The 19581-nt window shown below is 41.7% G+C and overlaps 1 protein-coding gene across 1 annotated transcript; it reads left to right on the top strand.

The window, feature by feature from the left end:
• Positions 1–12352: 12352 nt before the first annotated feature.
• On the top strand, positions 12353–17276 carry NR0B1 (nuclear receptor subfamily 0 group B member 1). Its single transcript, XM_054473199.1, has 2 exons — positions 12353–13547; positions 16921–17276. Exons 1-2 carry the CDS (start codon positions 12380–12382, stop codon positions 17163–17165), a joined length of 1413 nt encoding a protein of 470 aa, XP_054329174.1. The 5' UTR covers positions 12353–12379; the 3' UTR covers positions 17166–17276.
• The last annotated feature ends 2305 nt before the right edge of the window (positions 17277–19581 follow it).

Raw genomic sequence — 19581 nt, 5'->3', positions numbered from 1 at the left:
CCACTACGCTCCAGCCTGGGCAACAAAAGCGAGATTCTGTCTCAAAAAAAAAAAAAAAAAGTATAGACTAGTCCTGATGAAAGGTGATGTTATTTTCATGTACTATCTAAAATAGTGCTGCCACGGGGCAATAGAGCAGAGTTTTCAATTCACTTGGCCCTACAGTTGTGAAATTGTGTAATTTTGGGTGAGTTTTTAGATATAAGAAATTTTCATTATTTCAAATTTTATGTTTATAGTAGGACTTTATTAATATTTTAATGCTTAAATACCACACAAACACAATGCAAGTTTGCATAAAATGCAATTTCATTGCATGAAGAACAGGTGAATTTCCTGTAGTGTAGGTGACCCTGTAGTACATGGCATTATTTATTGATTCCTCTCACTGTAGGGATATCTCTATGTCATTGACATCACACTTGGCTATGTAAGTTGAAGTGTCCATCTCTGTGGTAAAATTATATATCATGGCCCTGCGTAAATTGTATATCATGGCACTGTTGAATAAGCGGGTAGTTTAGCAGGCCATCCTATTAAAGCAGCAGCCATGCAACTTGCTTTAGCCAATGAAATATGAGTAGAAGTGGTATGTATCAATTCCAAGCATAAAATGTTCAGTGTCATGGATCATCTGATCACTTTTCTTTCTGTCACAAAACCAGCCATATTCCAGGTGAAAACTGTTCTATCAACCTAGGTCTTGGAGTAAAGACAGCATGAAACAGAGCAGCATCATACCAATGATACAAGCAAGAAACACACTTTTGCTGTTGTAGGCTACTGAGATTTAAGGGGTTGTTATACAGCATAACTTAGGCCAAACTGACTGATGTAGACCCTAAGTTGAAGAATATGCTGATTATGGAAATGGATAAGACATGATTTGCATCAGCAAGAACCCCATTTTATAATAGGGAAAGATACACCAAAATAATTACAAAACAACATGTCAAAAGTGAATAGGATATATGGAAAGTACAATGATCACACCAAAAAAAATAGAGATAAACCCTAATTGAGGGAGTTTGGGGAATGCCTTGTGTAGGAGATGCTTCCTACACAAAGCACTCCCCAAACTCTCTCAATTAGGGTTTGAGGGATTTGAATTTGAATTTGAAATGCTATGTAATTGCTGAAAGATTTCTTTTTAAAAAGAGAGCATTCCAGAAACAAGAAATACCATCTTCAAAAGTATAGAGACATAAAAGAAAATTAGTTTTTAAGGGAATAGCAATAAGCACGACATGTTTTGGAAATGTTAAATGTCTGTAGGGGCATCTATAATATGGAGAGAAGGTTGGGAGATAAATACAGAAAGACTGTTAGGTAACAAAGAGTCTTATGTTCCATGATAGAGAGGTAGTGAAGATGCAGGTAGATCAGAGTTCCCATTTTGTCTCTGCCATTAAATATTCTCCTCTTGAAAACAACCTTTTATTCATCTGTACAATGGGATCAACAAAACCTATCTCATATATCCTGTTTGAGGAATAAAAGAAATATCTAATACTCAACAAATCTTAGTTTCCTTCATACCCTTTATGCTAAGGAGGTAATGTTTCATGAAATGGAATGTATTTGGAGTGTTTCCTTTTAAGAAAAGGAATAAGATTAGAACCATACTTTAGAAAGATCACTTGGGCATCATGTAGGTAGTGGGATGATGAGAGAGAGACAGGAATACCAGTTAGGAGTTCAGTGTTATAAAACAATCAAGAGATGATGAGGCTTCAGGCTAAGGCAGTTATAATACTTGGCCTTTCCCCTTTCTTTGTATGACTTTGTTAGGGGACACACATATATAGCAATGCCCTCAATAGGGCAGGAGAGACAAGAGTACCACTTGTGGTTTCCAGGAGCCTCAGTTTTCCAAAGGTGAATTCGATGCTGACTCCTTGTTTACCACACTAGTCTATGTACTGAAACTTTGCTATCAAGGGCCCTGTGTTTTTGTACTTTCCAGGGTCTAGCTTACTAGGCCTCACCTCTTGTTTCATTTCTTATCCTTCTCCACCACCACTTCTGTTCCATCCCCTTATCATTCTGTTAACCTGATAAACTGATCAGTGTAGAGGTGATTATGCACAAAATACTTCCATTAATTACCGTTCTTATGTTTGCTTCCATCTGTGCTTTCTGAAGACTGCATTGTCCCAAAATATAACTTCTTCATCACATTATTATTATTATTTCACAATGATGATGATGTTGGGTTCTATTTTTAAGAGCAATTATTCTCAAACTTAGCTGCTCATTAGAATTACCTGGAAGACAGGCGGGGCGGGGGGGTGTTTCAAACTCTCTCTACTCATGTCACATCCCATGCTAATTAAATCAGAACCTCAGTAATTTTTTAAACTCTCAAGATGATAGCAAAGTGCAGCCAAATTTGAGAAGCAGAGCTTTACAGAGTGATTCTCAAGCTTTAATGTGAATACGAATCATCTGGGGATCTTGTTCAAATGCAGATTCTGATCCCATAGGTGTGGGGGTTTGGGGTGAGGCCTGAGCTTCTGCATTCCTAACAAGCTCCCAGGTGATGGCGATGCTGCTGATCTGAGGAACCCAAGTTGTGTAGCCAGGACTTAGTGCACCATTAGTGTCTCTGTCATAAAACTATTTTAGGATATTTTAAATTAAATAATTTTACTATTATTTGTGATTGTCAAGGAATATTTCTCTTCTCCCTCCTTGTTCCCAGGGCTACATTTGGAATTTTGCCTAAGTATGTATCCCTTGTTTGGCCGTCTCTATTACATTATAAGTAATTGATCGAGTGCTAATGAAAAACCAAGTGTGCTTTGTCTTAATAAAATATAGCTGAGATTTGCACATAGTGAAGCAATGCATTATACAATGTACCATTTTAAGAGAACTTAAAGGCCTTGATATGTGAAAAGCTATGCTGTAGTGATCATTAATCAAGAAATTTTCAAAGGATACTTAGGAAATAAATGAATAATCATAATTAAGAAGTTAAATGAAATTTTAAGAAATGCCAAACAAAGCAAACTCATTTAGAATGATCTTTCCTGTCTTAAAAGGAGGTATTTATTATAAGACTAAAGTTCATCTGCAGAGTAAAGGATGCCAATAACACACAAGTTACCTCTTTCTTACATACAGCTCTAGATACAGGAGAAATAGCAAACTATATTTGATTTACATTGCTTCTAGTTTAGGTGGATTTTAATAGAATTTTTACCAAAAGTTTCATTTTTTGTTCATATGTGTCCTCTCTTACATGTGGAATGCTCATTTCAAATGCTGCTGAATGGTTATTGAACCGATGTTTAGAATCTGGTCCATAATGGTGCCTTTTTACTTCTGTTCATCAGAACTCCAGCAGGAAAGAATTTCCCTTTACCAGTCTGTAAACCAAATTCTACCACCTTGAACCTTGTAGACTCTGGTCAACTTTTGGTTAAGTCTCTGCACCTAATACTGCACAATTTCTAAACACACACACACACACACACACACACTCCCAAGAGTTTCATGTTTGACAAACTGTCAGCCAGAAATATGTGGCTCAAGGTAACAGAGGGAACATATAGGTTTACTTTTTCCCACAGAATCCTATTGGAATGACAAAGTAAATGATACAGACAGGATAAATCTGTTACAACTTTGAGAAAGAAATAATCTCTGGACAGAGATTTGGATACATTTTTGGAAGATAGAAGGGAGCTATAGTTACATTGATGGATAAACCAGGACAGAGGAACACATGACCCAGAAAACACACCCAAAAAATGCACGCTTTTTTTTTTTTTTTTTTGTAAGTAACAAGCTCCTGAGAAGGTTGGCATTGTCTACCAATGTCTTTCTACCTGAGACTCCTAAACCAGAGAGGGAAGCCATGGAGAGAGAGCAGGAGTGGGTTGCCAGATAGTTGTTCAGGTTATTAATTAAGGAATTGTCCATGGAAACCTTTGCCCAGTAAACAGGAAAATAAAAAGAATTTCCAGAAGGCACTCAGGTACAGTAAATGTAGAGAATAACCGGACCGCATTATTCATCACCTCCCATGTTCCAGGCACTACTCCCCATGCTAGAACTATAGCAGCAAATACCTCAGTCTCTCCTCTCATAGAATGTATATTCTCCTGGGAGAGGCCAACAAAAAATAACCCAAAATAAACATATATGTATACTGATAAGGATCAAGAAGAAAAATAAAGCAGACAGCAAGGATAGAGTGGTGTGGTGCTATTTTAGACAGCGGGGCCAGGGAGGACCTCTCTGAGGTCATGACATCTGAGCAAAGGCCTAATGTAAGTGAAAACAATGAGTCCTGTGATGACCTGCAGTCGGCCCAACAGTCCAGATGAGGGAGGTTGCAGGTTTGAGACATATCAAGGAAGCCATGGGGCTAGAGCCACATAGTAAATGTGGGATGGAGTTGGAGAGAGATCCAGGGCCAGATCCTGTAAGATTTTAAAGTCTAGGGCCTACAAGGCTACACTTTTCTATGTGTGACAGGAAGGTATCGGAGGCTGTGAGCAGTGAACACTCATAATCTCACTTATCTGTAAGCATCAGTCTTTATTTGGAAAACTAGCTATAGGCAGAAAAGGAGAAGATGCATGGGACCAGTGGGAAGGTTATTGCAGGAGTTGAGGTTAAACAAGATGGTGACTCGGGCCAAAGTGGTGTGATGGTGCTCTTGGGAAAGTGTTGAATCTGAGATACATTTTGAAGGTAGAGTTGATAAAATTTGCTACTAAGTTAGTTGGGTGGGTTGCAGGATATGAATCAAGGATAATTCACATTAGAATGAGAGATCATAAGTCTCCAAGAAACATATCCTGGTCATGTAGTTCAAGTACCTGAATCCAGTCATGCCTCAAGCCTCAAGACGAGGCTTCTATAAAGGTTCTGATTTTGCTTAAACCCCTTTGAAACAGATTGAAAAATTTTAAGAACCTGTGGACAATGTCAAAGTATTTGGAAATACCCAACTGATAGAAGTAATGCCACGACCTCTAATTTTGCAAAAGCTATGGCTCTGTAATGAAATTTTGTTGTTTTACTGGTCAACAATGTTTTCTTTTTTTCACTGTCTATGAAAGAGTGGCTGGTAACACTGTTGAATAAAAGCTCAGTCAGGATAAATTATTATCCAGTGCTGGGGGAATGTTCTTTCCTGCTTCCCTCATTCAGGCCTTGCTTATCTAAAGAATTGAACAACTTGGACCATAATGGTAACATGCTTTTCAAAGATGAACAAGCTCAGTGGAGAAATCCTGGGGTTGTTACTGCATCACCTCAACCAGTCTCCATATCAAGTGGGATTCATCTCGTGGCAGTGAATCAAGGATGATTGGCCATGAGCTTTTAGATAGCTCTGATTTTCTGCCTTGTATCTTTTTTGTCCATACCTCTGATTCCAAGTATAGGTGGGTAGACCGTTCCATGTGGGCTGGGACCTTTTTTCATGTCACTATATTTTGCAACGGTAGGATACCAGTGGAGACTTGGTGGCAACCTTCAACCTTGGAGGATGGAAACTAATGGATAAATGCTGTTGCCACCTCCCTGGGGCAGACAATTCTGGTTGGCATTCTGTATGTTTCCTTGGAGGTCCTGGTGGAATTACCCCTGTTGCTCAGAGCAGTGAGGATAGTAATGTACCTTAATACTGGCTTTTCCTCCTTCCCAATTTCACTTTCCTGCATTCACCACTGCTTCCTGGAATCATCTCTCAAGGAAGCGTACACAGTCCTTGTCTCATTCCCTGCTTCAGAGAACAAAGCCAGCTTCTTTTCATTTACCCAGCCATACTGATCATGGTAAAAACATCAGTTCGGAAATAAAGGTTCTGATTTTCTTCATCACCAGTGTTTCGCTTTGCTGCAAATAAATTCACCTACATCTATTCAGAACATTTTTTTTCTTCATACACTTGTCATTGTGGGCTCAGAGAAAGCAATTAGGCTTATGACACTACTGATGTTAAACGCATTTAACTCCAGACTTGAATGTCTTATTATTGACAGTTTATTGACTGTGATGATCCCTTATTTCAAACCCATTGGGCTTGTATATCTACAGAGAATTTCAAATGCACAAATTTGAGTGAATTGGGAAGTATTTCACTTCATAAAGTCTGATGCCGCCAACTTAAGAAATTGAGATCTTATGGAGGTAAAGAGTAGAATGATAGGTACCAGAGGCTGGGAGGGTTGCGCAGGAAGGGGGCAATGAAGAGAGATTAGTTAATAGGTAAAAATATACAGTTAGATAGAAGGGACAAATTCTAGTGTTCAATAGCAGAGTAGGGTGACTAGAGTTAACAAAAGTGTACTGTATATTTCAAAACAGCTAGGAGAGAGGAATTGAGATGTTCCCAACACATAGATATGATAAATGATTGAGGTGATGGATACCCTAAGTACACTGATTTGATCATTACACACTCTCTGCAAGGAACAAAACATCACATGTACCCCACAAATATGTATAAATATTACATATCAATTAAAAAAAGAAAAAAAAGAATTTGCCATCCAGCTCTAATAACTCACAGTTGTGAGGTACTTAAAAAAAATATATATATATATATAAAACATTATTTCATACATTTGGCCTGTGAAATAAACATAAAAAATTTACTCCCATTTTAGAGAGAGTCAAACTATTAGGTTGGTGCAAAAGTAATTGCGGTTTTTGCAATTGAAGGTAATGGCAAAAGCCGCAATTACTTTTGCACCAACCTAATAGAAGTCAGAGTGGTTAAGACAGATAATTTGGCAAAAGGGACCTTAAGTCTAGCCACCAGGGCTGGCAAAATTGCTAAAAACCACACAGTCAGGGAAAGGAGTGAAGGCTGAGCAATCTCGTGACATTAAAAGATACACAGATGTAGAAGAAAGTTTTCACTCACTGTTTCACTCAGCAGGTGTTTGTTGAGCACCTTCAATATGCCAGGTAATGTACAATGGACTCTAGATATAAGGACTGTGAGGAGTTGCCGGCTGTGGTGGCTTACACCTGTAATCTCAGCACTTTGGGAGGCCGAGGGAGGCGGATAACTTGAGGTCAGGAGTTTGAGACCAGACTGGCCAACATGGTGAAACCCCATCTCTACTAAAAGTACAAAAAATAGCTGGGCGTGGTGGCGGGCACCTATAATCCCAGCTACTTGGGAGGCTGAGGCAGGAGAATCACTTGAACCCAGGGGGGCAGAGTTTGCAGTGAGCTGAGATTGCACTGCACCACTGCACTCCAGCCTGGGTGATAGAGCGAAACTCCGTCTCAAAAACAAAACAAAACAAACAAACAAAAACAAGGATTGTGAGGAGTAAGTTGCTAAGAAAAGTTGGAGGAGAAAAGAAGGCAATTTTTAGGAGGACGATATTAGAACAATTCCAGACCCAAAGCAGGGAGTTTCTAACTAAAATTATCATTGTTATTGGGGAAAAAGTTATGTGCACCAATAGAGAAATGCTTTTCAAACTGACCAATCAAATCAATGGGGCCATAATTTTTAAACCTGCCAGTCAGTTAAATTTATTAATTAGATAGTATCATCAACATCTGCTATGGAGGTAGATTTAGAATTGGCAGACTCAGAAAAACAAATGGAATTAAATTTTTCCTTGAACAAAGTGGTTGTTTGACTGATTTGGAAAGTTTATTTTAGAACATTTCAGGATTACAGTAACTATTAGAGTCACAATTCCAGATCAGCAACTCTGTGACCCCTAATGCAGCTGATTAACTTCATTGTAGTTCATCGGAAGAAATAAAGACTAATGATTTGATCTTCTTTAGGGGTTTCATGAATCACCTAAAGCCTATTAATTCTTTCATAAATATAGCTTTAGACATTCTGGGTCTTAGAAAGGAAAGGTAAAAGGCGATCTCTTGGTTTTATCAGCTAGGGTTTATCTACAATAGTGTTTACCTGACATTTACTTTAAAAAACAAGGAAAACACTATTGTTACTCCCTGTCACCTGTCACTGAAGGATCTGAATTCGAAGGTATTGTAGCTCTTTTAAGCCCAGGTTAAAGATTCGTATCATGTTTCAGATCGTCATGGCTTCCCAGGTCAAGAGCAGCTTGCTGTGAAAAGGTCAATTTTACAATTTTACCCAGCTTTATCCCTACCTGTACTTCACTCCTACATCCTTTAGTAAAAACTGCGTTACTTTGAAGTTGAAGGTTGCATTCAGGCAGGCAGAGCAGCTTTACTCCCACCCTGAGTTGGAGCAGATAATGGATTCCACAGAACAGGTGTCCAACTGGCCAAGGTCATCGCACAATGAGTCAGTGTAAATATCCAAATTGCAGTTGTGGACAAACTCAGCACATGACAGGTGCAGTTGATAAGTGTCCTTTTGTCTAGGTGTCACAGTGGTCTGAGGACACGGAACAAATCAAATGAAAAAGGCTGTGCCTGCTTTAGAAGGTTATGTCTTCACTAATCCTGTAGCAACCAGCAGGCTGGCATTAATCTGCGCAAATCTCTGCTCTGGTGTGTTTGGACGATTTTGTTTTTCAGGAGCTTTTTGTTCAGGGGAAAAAAATGGAAAGTGGAAAGATGAAGTCAGTTTTCTCGTGACGTTTTCAAGGATGAATACTTGTGAAGGACAAGCACGCAATCTCTTCTTAGAAAAAGTCAATCCAGAGAACCTAGAAGGTCCTTCAGAGTGGCAAATAGAAGATCGCAACTTGAAGGAAAACACAAGTAAGAAAATCGGAAGACTCAACCCCTGAGAAAGATGAGAAACTATAACTAATATGTTACAGATTCATGGTTCTCAGCACTGCACTTAAGTTTCAACCTCAGACAATGCCTAAAATTCAAAGGCATCAGATATGTGTGAGGTGGGAATGATTGCTCACAGAAAATGGATTTAAGTTTCTAGAATTAAAAAAAATCTAGTTGATGAGATGAAACAAATTTAGAAAGATACAGGACCAAGGTGCATGTATTAAAACTAGTTTTTAGCACTGCTTATTTCCTAGATGAAAAGGCTAACATAATGTTAAATACTTTGCTCAAAGTTAAATCATTAGAAAGTAAATGAGTGTAAATTTGTTTATTTATATCCCAATGTAATGGAAGAGTCAGCAAACATTTCTGAAAATGGCCATGTCAAAAAAAAATAACTCTCTTACAGACTTAGAACAGAGTGTACACACTAATATTGGTTCATAGAATTTTGTCCCCACTGCAGAAATGAGAAGGGTGAAGTTAAATGACTTGTTTAATGTTATTTTGTTAGAGTGGAAGAACCCAAATTCAAGGCCAGGTCTTTTGACTGTTAACCCACTTTTCCTGTTACTTTACCACAGTCCTTGTAGCACTCTGAGTAGCAAAACAGGCCTCCAGAAAATGCTGAGTCTAACAAGGCCTACTACATTGTCCTCCTTCCAGGGTCAGCGCAGCGATAGCTGGGTGGGAGTGCTCGGCCTGCACATTGGCAGTAGGAGCCGTAGCCTTCTCTCTCCCTCAAGGTACAGTTTGCCAACAAATGTATTTTTTGAGCACCTACTATGTGTCAGAAATCATTCTAATTGCTGGGATACCATACAGAGTGACAGATTCCTTGCCCTCAAAGGACTTTTATATTAGTGGAGGAGACACAATCAGTAAGCATCGAACAACTAAATAAATCATATCAGGTGTTGGGAAGAAAATGAAATCATGACTAGCTCTGGCAACATAAGGTAGGGACTAAGGTCGGCTGGGTTTTTCAGCTAGGCTGGTTGGTGGGTTCATTAAGCCACTGATCTCAGTGCCTGTGTGGCACTTGGGGGATGAGGCTGTGTGGCAAGTGAAGACTGCCACAATACTGCTAAAGCAGTAACGACGATACCCCAAACAGTAGCTTGAATACTGGAAATGGCAAATAATGAAATAGCCCATGAAACAATATTGCCAATACATAATATTGTGTGAACCAGGTGACCCATCCAGTGTTTAGAGTCTGGGCCAAGAAATGTGGACATACCAAAAAAGTAGGATAAAATCTTCTGGGTGGAAATTGTGTGTGTGTGAGGCTTGCCTAGGAGAGACAGAACTGTGGCAGTGCTGGTACAGGAACACCTCCTAACTCTGAAGTTATTCTGCATTGTCCTAAAATGGTTGATACATCCACCACTTGCCACGTAACAAACATTATTATAAACACTTTACACAAATTAACTCATGTATAAAGATTACCTCACAGACACTGTTGTGCATGTTTGACAAATGAAGAAACTGAGGCACAAACAGCTTAAGTAACTTTCCTGTGATAGGCTGAATAGTGTCCAAAGATGTCCATGTCCTAACCTTTAGAACCTGTGCATTTGTTAACTTATAGAATGAAAAGGCCTTTGCATATGTGATCAAATTAAGAATTTTTGGATAGAGATATTATCTTGGATTATCTGAGTGGGTCCACTATAGTCACAAAGATTCTTATAAGAATCAGAGAAGGAGATGGAAGCAGAGGCCAGAGTTATGTGATCAGATATTAAGGAGCTTAGGCAGCTTCAAGAAGCTAGAATAAGCAAGAAAATAGATTCTGTCCTAGAGCTTCCAGAAGAAATGTCACCTTGACTTTAGCTCAGTGAAACTGATTTCAGACTTCTGGCTTCCAGAATTATAACATAAAACATTTGTGTTGTTTGTGTTGACTTAAGCCACTGCATTTGTAGCAAGCAAAGCAGCGACAAGGAAACTAATACATTGCCCAAGGTTATGATGCTACAAAGTGGCAGGGCCAGGATTAAAACTGAGGCAATCTAGTGCTAGTTCCAGGGATTTAACCACTGTGCTCTTTAGGGCCTCTCACAGGCAGAATGAAATTTCACGCTGCAAGCAAAATGGGGGTCTCCTAGGTTTTCCTCTTATGCTGAGAATCCCTGGTCCTGGAGAAGAAGAAAATGAGAAAGAAAGAGAGACAGAGAAGGAGTGAGAGAGGGAGGGAGGGAAGAAGGAAGGAAGGAAGGAAGGAAGGAAGGAAGGAAGGAAGGAAAAGAAACAGCAAAAAAAGAAAGAGGGAGGATGGGAGGGAGGGAAAAAGTAAAAATGATTCTATACCAGCTGGTATATACCAATATCCTTCCCTGCCCCATGTCTTCACAGCTGTGTGGCAAGTGAAGACTAACGGATCCAGGCTTCCTGACGCTTCTATTTATCATTATTCACTTAGGAAGGGTGGGAAAAGAAATACTAATTACACACTTACCAATGGAATACTTTTAGAAGGATCAAAATTTCTCACTGCAGCCATGAAAAAGAATGAGAGCTGGCGGCCATTATCCTTAGCAAAGTAAGGCAGGAACAGAAAACCAAATATCACATGTTCTCACTTGCAAGTGGGAGCTAAATAAAGAGATCACATGGACACTAGGAGGGGAACGACAGACACTGGAACCTACTTGAAGGTGGAGGGTGGGAAGAGGGAGAGCATGAGAAAAAATGCCTTTTGGATACTATTACCTGGGTGATGAAATAATCTGTACACCAAACCCCCACGACAAGCAATTCACTTATATAACAAACCCGCACATGTACTTTTAGGTTCAGACCTAAAAGTTAAAAGAAAAAAAAAATATACTAAAATGAAAACAATTCTCACTGTAACAATATTATTCCCTCGTGATTATTATATTCCTGAGTTTTAGGCACTTTTACATCCTGCTCGCTGCCCCCAGCTCTCTTAACACAGCATCCAGGACATAGTGGGCGCTTATAAATACTGATGGAATTAAACTGAGCGCTTATGATAGCATATTTAGACCAGTGCTTTTCAAACGTCTAGGTGCATGTGAATCCCTGGGGACACCATTAAAATGCAGATTCAGAGTTAGAAAGTCTGGTTGGAGCCTGAGATTGGGCATTTCCACCGAGTTCCCATATGATGCTTGTCTATGTTCTGTATTTTTCAAGGTCTCAGAAAATGAGACCTCCCTATCCATGTACAAATATAAGTCACACAAACTGTGATAATTTAATGAAAGTTTACAAAGAGCATAGAAGTAGATGTTTCCTCTTTTCCCCTGCCCTCCCAATAAAGGGAACAAATTAGATGGGAGGGTTCAATGGAAAGAGTTGCAACAGCATCCAGGCGCTCGCTCTCCTCCGGTCTTCCTGAGACAGGGAAAGGTGTAATGAGAGGAAGGAGGAAAGTGTCCAGGAGCTCCCACGCTGCTGTTCCTCTTCCATTTCCAGCTTTTAAAGAGCACCCGCCCCTTCGAACCACCGAGGTCATGGGCGAACACACCGGAGCGCAGCACTGCGCCCCCCCGCCCCGCCCGCCTCCGCGCCTTTGCCCAGACCGAGGCAGCCGACGCGCCTGCGTGCGCGCTAGGTATAAATAGGTCCCAGGAGGCAGCCACTGGGCAGAACTGGGCTGCGGGCGCCGCGGGCCATGGCGGGCGAGAACCACCAGTGGCAGGGCAGCATCCTCTACAACATGCTTATGAGTGCGAAGCAAACGCGCGCTGCTCCTGAGGCTCCAGAGACGCGGCTGGTGGATCAGTGCTGGGGCTGTTCGTGCGGCGATGAGCCCGGGGTGGGCAGAGAGGGGCTGCTGGGTGGGCGGAACGTGGCGCTCCTGTACCGTTGCTGCTTTTGCGGTAAAGACCACCCACGGCAGGGCAGCATCCTCTACAGCATGCTGACGAGCGCAAAGCAAACGTACGCGACACCGAAGGCGCCCGAGGCGACGCTGGGTCCGTGCTGGGGCTGTTCCTGCGGCTCTGATCCCGGGGTGGGCAGAGCGGGGCTTCCGGGTGGGCGGCCCGTGGCACTCCTGTACCGCTGCTGCTTTTGTGGTGAAGACCACCCGCGGCAGGGCAGCATCCTCTACAGCTTGCTCACTAGCGCAAAGCAAACGCACGTGGCTCCGGCAGCGCCCGAGGCACGGCCAGGGGGCGCGTGGTGGGACCGCTCCTACTTCGCGCAGAGGCCAGGGGGTAGAGAGGCGCTACCAGGCGGGCGGGCCACGGCGCTTCTGTACCGCTGCTGCTTTTGCGGTGAAGACCACCCGCAGCAGGGCAGCACCCTCTACTGCATGCCCACGAGCACAAATCAAGCGCAGGCGGCTCCGGAGGAGCGGCCGAGGGCCCCCTGGTGGGACGCCTCCTCTGGTGCGCTGCGACCGGTGGCGCTCAAGAATCCACAGGTGGTCTGCGAGGCAGCCTCAGCGGGCCTGTTGAAGACGCTGCGCTTCGTCAAGTACTTGCCCTGCTTCCAGGTGCTGCCCCTGGACCAGCAGCTGGTGCTGGTGCGCAACTGCTGGGCGTCCCTGCTCATGCTTGAGCTGGCCCAGGACCGCTTGCAGTTCGAGACTGTGGAAGTCTCGGAGCCCAGCATGCTGCAGAAGATCCTCACCACCAGGCGGCGGGAGACCGGGGGCAACGAGCCACTGCCCGTGTCCACGCTGCGGTCCCATTTGGCACCGCCGGCGGAGGCCAGGAAGGTGCCCTCCGCCTCCCAGGTCCAAGCCATCAAGTGCTTTCTTTCCAAATGCTGGAGTCTGAACATCAGTACCAAGGAGTACGCCTACCTCAAGGGGACCGTGCTCTTTAACCCGGGTAAGGGTACTGGCCTTGGGCGCCGGCTTTTCCCAGCTCACAAAAGCATCGGGCAGTGCCTATCTAGGGGCGCGGGCAGTAACGAGTTTTCAGTGATCAGGAGAGTGTCGGGGCAAAGGTGAAGAAATCGTGACTAACTCAGCAGAGTTGGGATGGGGGGCTCCAGGAATCACTTCTGCTGGGTGGGCTGCTGTCAGAAACTCAGCCAAGAGGAGGGGAGTTGTTTGTTTAGGTTTGTACTTGGCTCTCTACACATTTCTTACTATAGAAAAGTTTGTGCCTTCATGGGAAATGGTTATTCTTTCTTCTCTAGCTTTCTTTTAAGTCCAGAGCATATCTTTTTCTAAAAAAAGGTTTTGCTCACTGAAGATTCTGCAACATCGATTTCTGAAACCCCATTCTGAAACTAACTAGAACCTTTTTTGGGGGGAGGAAATCTATTAAGGCTAGCAAAAAAGGAAACATTTGTTAAAGGGTCCCATAGAGAGACTATTCCCTAGGGACACACAGGACACTAGATGTAGTGTTTCATGGGCCTGCCTCTGAATGGTTATTTGTATGGTCCTAAGCATCTGGACTATCCCTTCCTCCAAATCTCTGTGAATAATATCAGGTTGGCAAAGGGATAGGGAAAAAAGACACATTAGGGACTGAGAGCAGGAGCACTGTATTTTAGAATTCAAAGAGACTTTAGAGACCTGCTAGTCAACCCCCTTTGCTCTGTGGCCTTCCCCCACCCCATTTTACTGAGTAGGTAGATGTGTCCCAAGGTCCCAAGTGACCTTACTCCAAAGTAAATGGTTGGTGTGTTGTGGCACCTGAGGGTCCTATCTTCTGGGCCCAGTGGGATATTGGCTGCACCAAACTTTCAGGTTGTCTGTTGGGTGCTGGACACACTGTCCCACAGAGTGCAACCAAATCACTGGGGGAACATCTCCCTGGACAGCCAGGCACCTTGTCTTGGGTGTTTCTCACTATTAGAATCATCTTCAACCAGCGTCCTTTCAAAATGATTGAAGTGGGAACAAAATTTTCCAGGCAACTTGAGTTGGGATAGTTTTTATGATGCTCCTTTTGTATCTTTTTTCCCTGGTGCTGGAATCTCTGATTAAGTCCCTGCCCCCTGCCTAGCATTTTTGAGGGTGCATAGATCAGTATTTGGTGGGATAATAATTCGTTCAAACCTCACGTTTCATGACGTAGAGACCTCAGCTCACCCCAGTGTCTGTTATATGTTACCTTTTTGCTTATACCATTGTTTTCCAAACTTCCCTGTGCATAAGAAGTACTTGTGTGTGTGTGGTTGGGGGTGGGAGGGAGTAGATAAAAGTCTTTCTAGGTTCCTGCCTTATATATTCTGATTCAGTAGCTCTGGCCCAGGGTCTGCAATTCATAATAGGTGTTGCAGATGATTCTTAAGATTATTTGGAAAACAGTCTTCTTATTCCTTCAGCCAGTGTTATTAATCATCCACTATCTTCCTCGTCCTGTTGGGATATAAAGGTGAGAGGGGCTCAGCTTCCAGAAATTTACATTCCATTAGTTTCAGTATCAATAGTTTCCCTTGACTCTGTTTTATGTACTTTTAACACACACACACACACACACTTCTTCCTTATTCTTGATTGACTTTTCCTAATCCTCTCTCAATATGAGTTTAACCAGCTAAGCTGAGTGTGTTTGAAACGCAAATGTACCTATATTTGGGAGAAAGGTAATGCCTATTAAGAGTGTGGCCTCTCTTTGCTGTTTATCCTTTGTATATGCCATATATAAATTTAAATATATATATATATAGGTTCAAACTTAAGGAGATATAAAACTGTGGAGTCCATTTGCATTTTCTCCTCCCTGACCTTATTTTGAAGGCCAGTTTGTGTGTCTCTGTGTGGGGGGGAACCACTTGGGTGGGGAGAAGGTGGAGGGATATATTGTGAACACAGAGAAAAGTAATGTGGCATATACAAGATGAAGTTTTCACAAGCCATGAATCTAGACCTAGAGAAGCTTCAGATTTCTGGTGGAGTTTCACGCAAGCCTCTTCCTACTTTCATCGATGGAATTCAAACACAACAAAATTGGGTCTTAAGCCTGGAACTCAAGCTGTAGATAGTAGGGGATGATAATGTGTGGACTAGGGTAATCAGAACTGGAATATGGATTAAAATTGTTCCTTTATTTTTGTTCTTATTTTATTTATGAGATTTGATATTCGCCCATAATAGGAGTGCCTCTCGCTTATTACCATTATTATTTTTTTAAAGAACACTGGTTCTGCTGCTCTGTGATGATTGGCATGGTGCTTTTAAAATACTTTTCTGTTGAATTTTTTAGGAAAAGGGAAGGAAAATGATTGCAATCATCATTAACATCATTTAAACCAAGTGGTCAACTGCTAATTACTTGAATACAAGTTAAAGAACTTCACAATGATATTATTATCATGGAAGATCAAAGGGCCTTCAAAAGCAGCCTCCTCTTATTACTTTCCTTATAAAAACTTACATGCACTTAAACTTTCCTGCATTGTATTTCATTCACTTTTACTTAGGTATCACACTATACTGCAAAAGGTCATGTGTTTTCTATTACAAAAGTTATTCTTGAATCATGGTACAATCCGTGATGTTTTCATGTTTCCTTTTTAAACTTTTAATGACTATAAGAATGTTCAAAAACTTCTTACTTTAGTATTTTTGAAAAGAGCCTTTTTGAACACTCATTAGAATCGTTCTTTTTTTTTTTTTCCAAAATCTTCCCCAATACAGAAATCATGGTACAATGAGCTAAGTGGCCAGTGTTAACTTTCAAATTATTCAGGCCTCTAGACTAATATTGGCCTGCAGGCAAATAGGTAAAATGAAACTGTGTGTCGAAGTTTGTGGCTGTGAAGTTTACCACCATTGGCTGAACGATCAGTGTAATGATGGAAAGTTCAAAGAAGAATGGTAAAAACATTTGTCTCATGGCAACACTTCTTGTTTATCATGGCTTGTTTCTCATAGGTAAAGTGCCCACCTCTTGAAATATCATGAACTTCTTCATATTTGCATAGAAAGTGAACCGGAGTGATGATTCATTAAACTGTATTCTACTGTCATATTAAATTGTGTGCGTTTGTTGGCTCATGGCCAGTGTATTTGCAAACGTGTGCATACAAACATAGTAAATATTAAGTAAGAATGATCACATGATGTTTCATTCTTGGACATGTTGCTTCTGAAAACTTAGACTGGTTTGGCATTTTACCCTTTTAACCGGGGAGCTTTGGGTCTTGTTTAATTAGGATGAAACAGAAATGGCTATTTTTGAAAAGCTAGCAAAGGACTCTGTGGTGAGCTGTTTTATAACCAAGAGATTTTTCTCCCTCCAGACGTGCCGGGCCTGCAGTGCGTGAAGTACATTCAGGGACTCCAGTGGGGAACTCAGCAAATACTCAGTGAACACACCAGGATGACGCACCAAGGGCCCCATGACAGATTCATCGAACTCAATAGTACCCTTTTCCTGCTGAGATTCATCAATGCCAATGTCATTGCTGAACTGTTCTTCAGGCCCATCATTGGCACAGTCAGCATGGATGATATGATGCTGGAAATGCTCTGTACAAAGTTATAAAGGCATGTGGGCCACACAAGTGCAGTAGTGCAGTTCACCATGAGGGAAGAATAAAGAGCTGTGGGAAAAAGAGTGTAAAATATTTTAAAATAAACTTTCTTAATATTTTTACATGCAGAGTATTTTTGTATTCAATTAAAGAAATACTTTTATTCCAGACAGTTACAAATTTCTCTGTTCCGTAGTTAAAGAAGACATTTGCCAACAGGTAACATAGCTCTGTACATCTTTTAAAAAAAAAATAGCAGGGTGCTAGTATAATAAGCTATTTTCACAAGTGTAGCAATTTCATGGAACCTGCTCAAATCAAATTTGTACATATTGTTATAATAAATGTTAAGGTCTTAACCATTAACTTGATTGAAAAAAGCTTCAGCAGGGTTTAAGTAAGTCCTCAAAAGCTATTAAAACCTAGCCAACATAAGCAAAAACTATCTTTGGAAGTAACATCATGACATTGAATGTAATTATGTGCCAGTATCAGTGGGAGGTCACTTTGCTCTGTCTTCATTTCCACTTCCATCAGCTGTATGGAAGACTGCGTTTGCATCCAACTGGAGTCAAGAAGCAATCTGTAATTATAAAGATATGCAGAAGTGAAAGAGGAGATTTTCTGTTTTATTGGGGGATCTTTTTTGTACACAGTTATGGATTTAAAGATCCACAAGGAACATACATTCTATAACGAGGGGTTATATTTCCAGAAAGCTCAACATCATTATAAAACCACAATTACACTTCATCTTTTAGATACATTATGTTTGTAACTGGTATATTAAACAACATGGCATGAAATCATAAAGCAAATTTATTGTTATCTCCTGCTGCCCCTTTAATTATAATCCATAGAACTAGTTTTTCTTTGTGTCCAGATAAAATCTAGGCTACTATATGTCTATTTGTTTATGGGCAATAAATTGCCTGTTATTAATGAGTGTATCTAGTCTAGGGTAATAACCCACTGCAGGAAGTCTTAAACTTTCTTTTGTGCAGACCCCTTTGGCAGTCTATTGAATCCTATGGACATTTTCTCAAAATCAGGCTCTCAGAGGAATGCAGTAGGGCCGAAGCAAGCGTCATGATAGTCACAGCACACACACACACACATAATCCCCGAGGGCTCATGTGGTCCCCTAGAAACAAAGAGTTAAAAATGTTAGGGCACCCCAGCAGGATATGCATTGGTTAGGCAGCCCCCAGTGCGGCCTCCCACAGAGGTGCCTCCTGCCCCAAGGTATCAGTCCAGTGAAAGTAATTCAGTTCAGCCCCTGGTTTTAGAGGGGCTGCCTGGGGCTGTCAGTCTCAAATAGTTCTGTCAGTGACACTACTTCATCTGCCTGGTGAGTGTAGATGGCATCTGGACATGTTCTGCGGGGACATGCAGTGGAAGCTGGCCCTCTGCTGCCAGCTCATAGTCACACTGTCACGTGCCATCTAGGCTCAGCCCTTGGTCTGAGTCCAAAGCGCCTGCAGCACTTGCAAAAGCAGCACAAGAGTTTTCTTCGAAAAGAGGGGAAAGCTTCCAGAAGCAGTTCCAAAAAGCAAAAATCATTAATGCCCTACTTCCTTCCCTGAGCCTTCCCAGGTGTCAGGGTTGTTTTTCTTGACTGTTACAAAATCAATGTGCCCCATTCAATAATCCTAACTTTACGTAATTTTTCCTAATCACTTCTCTTTTCACCCAGACCTTCTGGAAGGATTGTGTGTAAGAGGGACAGAAGCATTTTCACAGAGTAACGTTTTAATACAACTTAACCAGAAAGACACAGGAAGTGGTCAGGGCAAAATCCTGATTTTCAATATTTTTTCAAAATGGGTTTACATACCCCCCCCCCCACCAAGCCTTTTTCCATGATCATTTATTTAGTGAACACCTAGCAAAAACCAATCCTTTTCTGAGGACAGCTGCATTGGATGATCAAACTGCCTTACTAAGTTGTGTACAACAGGAGAAAGGCAAGGGAAGTAAAGTCAGGCTATCAGTCCATTGTTGCAAACTGCAACTAACCTGGAAAGTGGAACAAAAGTCAACAGCCATGAGACATCCCTGAGAGTCTGATCTATCAGGGGTGGGCAGAGGGGTCACATACCCTGTGGTGTGCCCTTCCCTAAGTTGCAGCCTTCGGCTAGAATCACAAGTTAGGAATGCAATCAGGCTCTTGTGTCACGTATCAGAAATATCGAGTCCATCAGTAGCTCCATTTCTAATGGTCCCATCAGAGAACAAGCCTTTTTCTCTAGGGCATCTGCAGGTGACCCAGATGGTCAGCTAGCATCCATGATGTTTTATAGCTGTGACCGCACAGGGATGTCTTAAATTTGTGGCAGTTCCAGAGACTGAATTCTGTTCATTGAGCCTGTGCCGACTTGCAGTTCAGCACGGCTCAGTGCTAAAATTGAAATAGCCTATAGCCGG

This window comes from Pongo pygmaeus, chromosome X, assembly GCF_028885625.2.
Source record: "Pongo pygmaeus isolate AG05252 chromosome X, NHGRI_mPonPyg2-v2.0_pri, whole genome shotgun sequence".
In the NCBI taxonomy this organism is placed as follows: domain Eukaryota; kingdom Metazoa; phylum Chordata; class Mammalia; order Primates; family Hominidae; genus Pongo; species Pongo pygmaeus.
This window is presented reverse-complemented; position numbering and strand designations above follow the sequence as displayed.

Bases quoted from the DNA above. Each gene is read 5' to 3' on its own strand.
- NR0B1 (XM_054473199.1), top strand. From the start codon at position 12,380: ATGGCGGGCGAGAACCACCAGTGGCAGGGCAGCATCCTCTACAACATG. The intron at 13,548-16,920 runs GTAAGGGTACTG...TTCTCCCTCCAG, and splicing joins GACCGTGCTCTTTAACCCGG to ACGTGCCGGGCCTGCAGTGC.